The sequence below is a fragment of the Chionomys nivalis genome, chromosome 4 (genome assembly GCF_950005125.1).
Source record: "Chionomys nivalis chromosome 4, mChiNiv1.1, whole genome shotgun sequence".
NCBI classification, from domain to species: domain Eukaryota; kingdom Metazoa; phylum Chordata; class Mammalia; order Rodentia; family Cricetidae; genus Chionomys; species Chionomys nivalis.
In genome coordinates, this window is record NC_080089.1 from 89,604,895 (window position 1) to 89,614,551 (window position 9,657).

General features: G+C 37.4%; 1 protein-coding gene across 2 annotated transcripts in view; it reads left to right on the top strand.

The window, feature by feature from the left end:
* The window catches only part of Plscr4 (phospholipid scramblase 4), a 32,053-nt gene extending 22,916 nt beyond the window's left edge, over positions 1-9,137 (top strand). For both annotated transcript variants that reach the window (XM_057767946.1, XM_057767945.1), the window contains exons 6-9: positions 631-857; positions 5,793-5,954; positions 7,344-7,502; positions 8,134-9,137. In XM_057767946.1, coding sequence (XP_057623929.1) covers positions 631-857; positions 5,793-5,954; positions 7,344-7,502; positions 8,134-8,181 — 596 coding nt within the window. In that variant the 3' untranslated portion in view covers positions 8,182-9,137. The remainder of the gene's footprint in view (positions 1-630; positions 858-5,792; positions 5,955-7,343; positions 7,503-8,133) is intronic.
* Positions 9,138-9,657: the final 520 nt, after the last annotated feature.

The following is a 9,657-nucleotide window of genomic DNA, read 5'->3' on the forward strand; positions in this document are numbered from 1 at the left end:
GAGTCTAAGACCGCTGAGTTCCAGTCTGTGGCTGTTGCTATGGAAGTCTGAATAAACTATCCCAATCAGGTGATGCTGTGCTCTTCTCAGTTACCTGTTTGCTTACTCACTCTCTGGTAGGAGCCAGGCACACCCCTTTGGGCACCACACAAGGCTCTGATTTTTCTGGATTTATTTTCTTATCTTCGGGGAGCATGTCCCAAGTCATTTCATCAGTTCCACATGCTGATCAATTCATGATCTGATGTCTGATTCTTCAAAATGGTTTTATTACTAAAATTTTCTGAATTCCTTTATTCCAAGAAAACTGAATTAGCCATTACTTTATGTGGGAAAACTTAATTTCTTATTAAGCTTAACAATTGTTTAAAAGTCTTAAAATGTTTAACCCTTATGGCTCACATAGTTGGATTCCACCTGAAATTTTAAAAAGCGATTTGGCTTTCGTAACTCCTAACCATACTTCTTCCTTTCTTCCTTCCTTCTTCCTTTCTTGCTTCTTTTCTTCTTTCCTTCCTTCCTTTCTTCGTGTCTTCCTTCCTTCCTTTCTCTTCTTTTAATAGCAAAGGCAACTTGAGACCTGTCTTGACTGGTTCTAATTTAAGATTCTTTCTCCATTCTAACTTTTAGTGATGACAGGTTTTGAAACTAATAATAGGTATGACATCAAGAACAACATAGAACAGATGGTTTACATTGTAACTGAAGACACAGATGACTACACGAGGAATGCCTATCGGAACCTACGACCCTTTGTGCTCCGGGTCACTGACTGCCTGGGCCGAGAGATCATGACCATGCAGAGGCCTTTCCGATGCACCTGCTGTTGCTTCTGCTGCTCCTGTGCGAGACAAGAGGTCAGAGAACAGGAGCGGAATTGACACTTGCTTCCTGACCTACCCTTTACAATGTGTCTGCCTTTTACATGGGATGGAGATTTCTGACCCTACCATTAAGAATAAAACTGAAGCTGAGTAGTGGGGAGGAAGGAAGCTGAGTTATTTCACAGGACAGAAACACACACTTTTCCCTTTTCTTCTAAAGTGACAGATGGGGATCAAGTACAACTTGAGGCTGTTTTGTGAATAACTGCTTTCTGATCAATTAAGTACTTACAGGGACTTCCAGTAGTCATATGATATGTACTGGTACCCACATATTTCCCAGGTGTCAAATTGGAAAGAGCTTTTGATTGCTCTACCCATCATAACCTACACCGTTGTGCAAAAAAAAAAAAAAAAAAAAAAAAAAAAAAAAAAAAAAAAAAAAAACAGTCCTAAAATAGATGAAATGCCAGACTGGAGTGTCCTGCTGATGGCAGAGCTAGCCTACAGTGCAAATGCTCTTTATTATGGTTGGTCCGACCCCTTTTATATACACAGGTTCAGAGAAAGAAAGCATTCCTGAAAAATAACCTACGCCTGTGTCACAGTCTCTGTGAGTTCATGTGTGTTAGTCCTTGTGCCTGGGAGATGCCATTTCCTTGGTCATTCATCACCTCTGGTTCTCAGGTTTTTTCCACCCTCTCTTCAGAATAGATCCTAAGGTTTGAGGTCTGGGTGTTGATGAAGACATTCCATTTATGAATGAGTGCTCCAAAGTCTCTCACTCTCTGCATGTTGGCCAGTTGTGTGTCTCTATGTTAATTCTCACCTACTGCAAGAAGCTTCTCTGATGAGGATCGAGGCTGTGCTCTGTGGCTATAGCAATATATTCCTTTAGCACAATAATGGTAAATTTTCCTCCATGCCCATGGCCTATCTAATCTCATGTTCTTGGCCATTTGGATCCCTGGAATGGACCAAGAAATATCATCATATTACAAAGTATGATCTTCTTACTGTGTTTTTGAATTCAGTTTCCAATATTTTACTGATAGGTTTTTGGCTGTTGAGCAGGAGAGTTGCTCTGTAGGTTTTGGTGGTGGTGTTCATGGTGGTGGGTTTTTGTTGTTGTTGCTATTGTTCTGCCTTTATTTCGTTTTGGTACCAGGATAATACTACCTTTACTCAATTAATTTGCTTGTTTCTCTTACCTTCCAATTTGAAAAATAGTTTAAGATATTAACTCATTCTTGAAAGTTTAGTTGAATTTAGCTCTGGATGTCCTAGATTTTTTTTTAGTAAGGAGATACAGTAATGACTGCTTTAATCTCACTGTTATTGCTCAGTCTTAATAAGAGGTGGAAGGATGCTTTGTACTTCCTCAACTTGATATGCCAGACTTTTTTGAGTCCCCATGGAGGTTTTACCCTTTCTGAGGAGTAGATGGGGCAATGGGTAGGAGGAAGGCCTAGAGAGAGGGCAAATGAGAGGAAGGGAGGGAGGGGGAACTGCTGTTGGTATGTAAAATAAAAAATGAATAAATAAAAAATTTTTATAAAAGGTTCCATGTGCCACTAAAAGAATGATGGCATAGTTTAGCTGTAAAGTTCCTTAGGATTTTAGGTGGTTTTCAGTTCAGAAGAAATCCTGAAGATGGTAATGGGGTACTGAGATCTCCTGTACCATTATTCCACTTCCACTGTCTGACCGTCTTCTGCCCTTTTGTTTGTTTTATGAAACTGAGAGACTAAATATTTCATGCCAGAATGTTTGCAATTATTTTATAGTTGTGCTGGCTAGGGTTTTGTTGACTTCACGCAAGCTAGAATCATTTGAGGAAAAGGAATTTCGGTTGAGAAAAGAGTACCTTCTTCTATTCCAGAGAAGCCACATTTGGTTCCCAGCACCCATGTTGGGCAGCTCTTAAAATTTAAGTTTTTTTTTTTTTTTTTTTTTTGCAGGGCTGCCTTGGTTATCATTCATAGTCTTAGTCTGTGCTTTTCTTTAAATGTCTTGTTTCTCTATCATATTTAAAATATAGCTTGGCTAGGTGTTTCCATCTTGTTTGGCAGATATTTATTTTCATTTCATGATATCCTGGTTTAGGAGTTGATGGCAAGAGGCCGATGCTGTTCTTTCTTATGTCTTTTCCTTTGTATGTGACTTGGCATTTTTCTCTTATAGCTTTAGTATTGTTTCTTACTTTTGTATTTTTTGCATCTTCATTATGGTATGCCATAGAGAGGTTCTCTTCTGCTCATTCCTGTTGTGGTCCTAAATGCCTCTGATTTGTTGCTATGAACTTCTCTAGGTTTGCCATAATTTTTGGAATTTAGACTTTATCACATACCTTTCTTCTACTCCAGAGATTCTTAGATCTGGTATCTTGTATATACCCCAGAAATCTTGGAAGCTTTGTTCATATGTGTTAATTTATATATACATATTTTGTTTAATAGTATTATATATAAATGTACATATACATACATATCTCTCTTTATATACATACATACATATATACATACACACATACATACAGATAGACAGACAGATATGTGTTGTTGCCTTGCCATTGCCCTGAGTCCTCAAACTCATGCTCTTGCTTGGTCTTGCTTGTCATTATGCTTTCCACTGTGTATTTTATTTACTTAACTGATGACTAATTTCATTTTCATCATTTCTCTCTTATTGTTTTTCAGAGTCTCAAATTCCTTGCTGAATTTTTTTCTCCTCCATGTGTCTTGTAATTTCTCCTCAATTTCACCACTTTGCAAACTTTCTTGTCTATTCCTGGAATTAGACTACCTAGGAATTTTAAATGATATGCTATGTTCCTAAACATTAATCTATTTATCACAGTCTCTATTTATCAATTTATTTGCAAAATTGAGATTATAATTAACAGTTCTTCTCTGGCAAAATGGTTGTTTTGAAGACTGAAAATTTTTCAGTACACACCAGTCTCTAAATTCAATTTCTGGTTATAGATAGTACTGTTGCAGCCCATCAGTGTTTCTGTTATTCTTAATACCCCTTTGCAGTTATTATCTTCATAATAGGAGCTTTATTTCTGAGGTGACTTTCTCCAGTCCTTGTTTTTTTTCTCAATACAGCAGGCATTTATAATCATACATGGCATTTGATTTTCAAATCAAAGCCTTTATATTCCTATAAAGGAGATCAGATATAGACTAAGGCAAACCAGAACTGCAAATTTGTAAGCTTACTTTTTGTCTGTCATAATTAAGAATGTTTTATACTCATTTTGTGTATGTTCCTTACACAGCCTTATCACCTATGTAGACTCCTTTACCTATCACCACATAACAAAGTCCCAACAATTCCATAACTATAAAAACAGTCTTCATGACTTCACTGCTCTTTCTCTCTCATGTCCATCATTAATTATTGGAAATCACTAATTTGTTCTGCATCTCTGCAGTTTGTTATTCAAAGATGTTATATAATAAGCAAGGCATACATTAGTCATTTAATCAAGACATAGTTCTTCACTAATATGTACCCTTTTATGCCTTTATGCATTATTTAAAATAGAATTAACTTAACTTTTAAAGGATTTTAAAATAATTTGATTTTACACAGTTCTGAGGTTTTTTTCATTTCATAGGCATAACGTTTTGGTTCTATCAAATTTAATGTTTTGTATAGGCACAAATTTGTATATAAGAATAATGGTTCTGGCAATTCAAATCCTGACAGCTTTTTATAAAACTTTAACATACAGGTAACTAAATAAAACAGCATTGTGTACAATATTTTTGAAGCCCTTAATAAAATGCTATGGTCAGTCCCTATACACAGGCTCTTACTGTTACAGCACAGCAGCTGCTCCACTTCCGCCAGCAGGTTTATTTTTTGTGGTTCTTGTTACTATAGACAAATGTAGTCTGAAATATTAATACTAACTTCCAGAAATAAAAAATCCATAAGCTGAATAGTATGGCAAATTCTGGATCATGAATTATTCTTTTGTTCAGCACATCCAAGGTGCACCTGCCATAAACACGGTAGCAGTTGAAAGACTACATTCACATAATTTCTATTATAGGACAGAGTATTGATTGTTAGTGCTGTACTATGGCTAATTGATAAATTAAACATTGCTACAGACATGTGTTGTATGGCCATAAGCATGTGTTTATTGGAAAGGGTGGTATGTATTGGGGTCAGAGCTATGTGAGACCTCTACTAACGTCTTGGAACACATTCCCATCAAACGGGGGCACTTTCACACAATTTCCCCGGTGCTTCTTTCTCTTTTGTTTCCCACTGTAGTTGTCATGTAGGAGATTTAGTTTTGCTGCTTATGATTTTTTAAGTGAATTAGTCATGTTAAATGTATTTGTTGAAAAGACATGAACGTCCTAGATGAAACAAAAGTCATTACTACATTGTTGTTTCTCTTTTTCTTTTTTTAAGATAGGGTTTCTATGTATATCCTGACTGTCCTGGAACTCACTCTGTAGGCCAAGTTGACCTCAAACTCATGAGACTCACCTGCCTTCGCCTCCCAATGGCTGGGATTAAAGACGTGGGCCACCACTTGCTCAATGGTCTTTATTATGGCACAGCAATATGAATGATTCATGTCAGGTCCTCTTTGCCTCAGACCATTTAGAATTGACTGGGAGAGGATGCAAATCTAGCCAGACAATGCTGTATGTCCTGTTAGGAACGCTGGACTTAGATAACTGGAATCTTATATCAAGCAGCTCAGTCGTAAATAATCCTGTCCTTTGCCCCACAGTAAAACATGAGCTCATGCCTTTAGAGTGCTTTTGGAAATACAACCCTGCAAATGGCCATGGGGGAACATGAGTCCCTCCCAGCATTAATTCCCCTTGCCCTAGAACAACCATGAAAATGTCCAGGTGTGTGCACATGAATGGTACAGGTGTGCATTGTGCACATACAACATCATAATGTCTGTTCCTATTTCCTCTGCAGCTGGAAGTGCAGTGTCCTCCCTGTGCCACCATTGGGTTTGTTGCAGAACACTGGAACTTATGCAGAGCCTCTTACAGCATCCAAAATCAGGAGAAAGAGAGTGTGATGAGAGTGCGTGGGCCGTGTGCAACCTACGGCTGTGGTTCAGATTCTGTCTTCGAGGTCAATATATATGTTGCTTCTACCTTGTCCATTATAACCTCATAATGTTCTTGCCTTCAGATTTATGTGAATGGTATGAAAAAAAGTTAATCACAAGTTGACAACAAATCCTTTTCGTATGGTTTCTCGTGGTTGCTTGACATTTTCTAAATGTGAATGGCACTGCCTTTTTAAAAGATGAGTTTTTTCCCCACTTAGAACATTAAAAGTTTTGGTAGTAAACATCATAATTAGATCAATAACTGTTCTTGATATGTATCATCTTTTTTCCCTAGTTATTTTTAGAATGGGAGTGAAGGTTTTAATTGCAAAATCTAGCAAATCACAACACTTAGAGAATTCATAAGGGCATGGATATAATGAATGGCAGAGCTATAGTGCAACATTTTCTCAAAAAAGAGCAATTTTTTGGTTTGCATTTTCCCAGGGACTGGCAAAGAAATTGCTAGGAAAAAAAAGCCCTGAGGTTTGGGAGACTTTCTCAAAGCCTTTTAAGAAGATAAGGCTTGAAACACACTAAATTACTATTATTATTATTTATTCCTTCTTTTACTTCATATGATACAAAAAAGCTTTCTAGTTTTTCTTTTTTCTTTTTTCTTTTTTTTTTTTTTTTTTTTTTTTTTTTGAGACAGGGTTTCTCCATAGCTTTTGGTTCCTGTCCTGGAACTAGCTCTTGTAGACCAGGCTGGCCTCGAACTCACAGAGATCCGCCTGCCTCTGCCTCCCGAGTGCAGGGATTAAAGGCGTGCACCACCACCGCCCAGCTTCTAGTTTTTATTTTATATCACCATGTAAACATCATTCACTTATTAAGAACACTGTAGAAAATGACAACAACGAGGTTTCCGGCGCAGGTTGTGTGAGGTCATTCTGTTACTAGGTGACATTTTTAACAGCTGGGTAAGAGGTATTTTTACTGTTAAATGTTGGGGTCCCTTTTTTAGAGGCTGAAGCCCATTCTTATACCTAAAACTGCTGAAACTGGTTGGGCTTAGTTCACAGGAGATTGAGTGTTGTGCAGTGTGTATTACACGCCCCCTAGCTTTGTTTAGAGGCTCCCTTGATTTTTGACTTCCAATTCCCAAATTCTCACCCTCTACTACAGAAAACAATTTAATCATCTATTAAAATCATGCCTTCTGAAAAAAAATCCCCGAAAGATATATTTAAGGAGGAGGAAAAGTCACTCGATTGGGGGTTTACAATAATTCCCAGGTCAGTAATTAACAGTTTCAGGACACTTCATCCTAGGATTCCGCACTTGAAATGATGTCATTAGTGAGTTTCTTTTATATTATCCTACCACAAACTGCTTCTACGAAGAGGACAGAGGCATGTCCCTCGATACTTTTCAGCCATCATAAAGTCCCACTCTTGGCATTGCAGGTCAGCTCTCTAGATGGAGCCTCTAACATCGGCAGTATCATCCGGAAGTGGAATGGCTTTTTATCAACAATGGGAAACGCTGACCACTTCGAGATTCGCTTCCCTTTGGATCTGGACGTGAAGATGAAAGCGATGATTTTTGGCGCTTGCTTCCTCATTGTAAGCCTTTTGCTGTGGGCTTGAGAGCATCATTTCGTCTGATGAGAAGCAGTGTTCTATAGGAGAAAATTCATTTTGAAGCTAGGCCAGCTTCTGTCTGTGCCACTTCTAGGCGCAGGTTTGGCACTGGGTGATGGGGTTTACAGGTTTGTAGCAGGGAGAAAAATACTGTCTTTACAGAGTGATCGATCTGAGCTAAGTAAAGGCTGCTGGGGTATACCTGGAGGGCGTCAGACAGAGGATAGGGTAGTCATTGTTTCCTATTATCTTTCTCACTACTTCCAAACAGCTGTCCGGTGATAATTAGTATAATAAAGTAACTACGAAGCAGCTGCCCTTTTCCTCTTGTGTGTCAACTGTAATCATGCTGGTCAGTGTTATATCGCTCTGTTTTACTCCTAGGTTTTCCTTCAGTTAATGCTAAAAATTATTCGGTGCTGAATATGAAAAGCTTTATTATCCATCTGCATTCTCACAAGTTAGCCATACTCATAAATATTTCATTAGATTGTTTACTTTTACTGGAATAGGATGTTCCTGTGATAAATTACAAAATGCCTTGGTATAATTATTTCTATCTATCTGCCATTCATTTCTCAATCTAAATATTATAATCCTTTTCCCATTTCAGGACTTCATGTACTTTGAAAGGACTCCTTCACGGCGTTCATCAGTATAGAGGGATCAAGCCAAGCATCAGTTGAAAACAAAATTAGAGAAATGTACATTGGACTCAAAGCCAACCTTCAGTTATTCACAAGTATATTTCTCTGGCTTGAACATTGTTTTCACTGGTATAAGTTCAAGAATAAAGTCAGGATATGTGTCCCAGTACCTTGTACATTTTCTTACATGCACATTTAACATTCACACACACCTTATATCTGAATGTTTATCCTGAAGTCGAGGATTGCATATTGTATCTCATTTGACATGTTTTCAAAATCAGTCTAATGACCAGGGTGTCCTAATGACAAACAGTTTATAAACACTGAATGTATAAGTCATATCATTGTTCAACAGTACTTGACCTGATTTCTACGTTAAACAATTTTTTACACACAAACAACCAGAAAACACATTAAATATGTTGCCTCCACATTCTGTCGATTATCAGTGAAGACTATGGAGGACCGGCAGGTCGTACTAAGTACAGTCGGTGTATGTATGTATACACCGACTAGTGAGTCTCTCACTCTGGCTTCCTGTCTACATGTGGACTGTGTTCTTTCATGGATGTTTCCTTTTAGAGGTTATTAAATGAAGATTAAGAGAAGAGGCTTAGCCCACCACTCTTTTTGAAACAGGTGCTTCACTTTCAATTACAGTAATCTTTTTATGATAAAGTTTGGTTTATTCGGTTATTTGTAACAGATTGTTACTTGCTGCTATCCATTTTTTATAAAAATATGATATATGGATTGTTTTCTAAAAACTCAATACTTTATATTTTAAATTCAACTCTAATTTTGACTAGACGTATGCATTTTTGTAGTGCTATCTTATATTTTGCACATACACCAGATTTTGCACATACTGTTTAGAGCTTGTGTATGAACTTGTCATTTTACCCACCCACAGCCCTGTATTCCCACACTTACCTTACGTTGATAGTGCAAGTCAGGATACTTTATATCTCTGTTTCTTTTTTTTTTTTTTTTTTTTTGGTTTTTCAAGACAGGGTTTCTCTGTGGTTTTGGAGCCTGTCCTGGAACTAGCTCTGTAGACCAGGCTGGTCTCGAACTCACAGAGATCCGCCTGCCTCTGCCTCCCAAGTGCTGGGATTAAAGGCGTGCGCCACCACCGCCCGGCTATCTCTGTGTTTCTTATTTTAGTGTTTGTGATACTAATACTTCTCTAACAGAAAAAAAGAATTCTTAAGCATAATAAGGTGGTGTTATATTTTAATGTAATTCATGCAATTTTGTATCGCATAATGGAATTTTATTGTAAAAAATTGACCAACGTAACTAAAAAAATAAAACAGACTCTTTTTTTATAGTTAAGTGGTTTCTTGTCCCCTTAGGTTCTTAGACTTTTAAATAAACATGTAATAGAACTAATTGTAAGATGGTATTTTATTTCCTGAGTTGTGAGTGAGTCTGAATGCTTTCCAGTGAGATATTAAAAGTAATGGCTTATTAATTACTAAGCT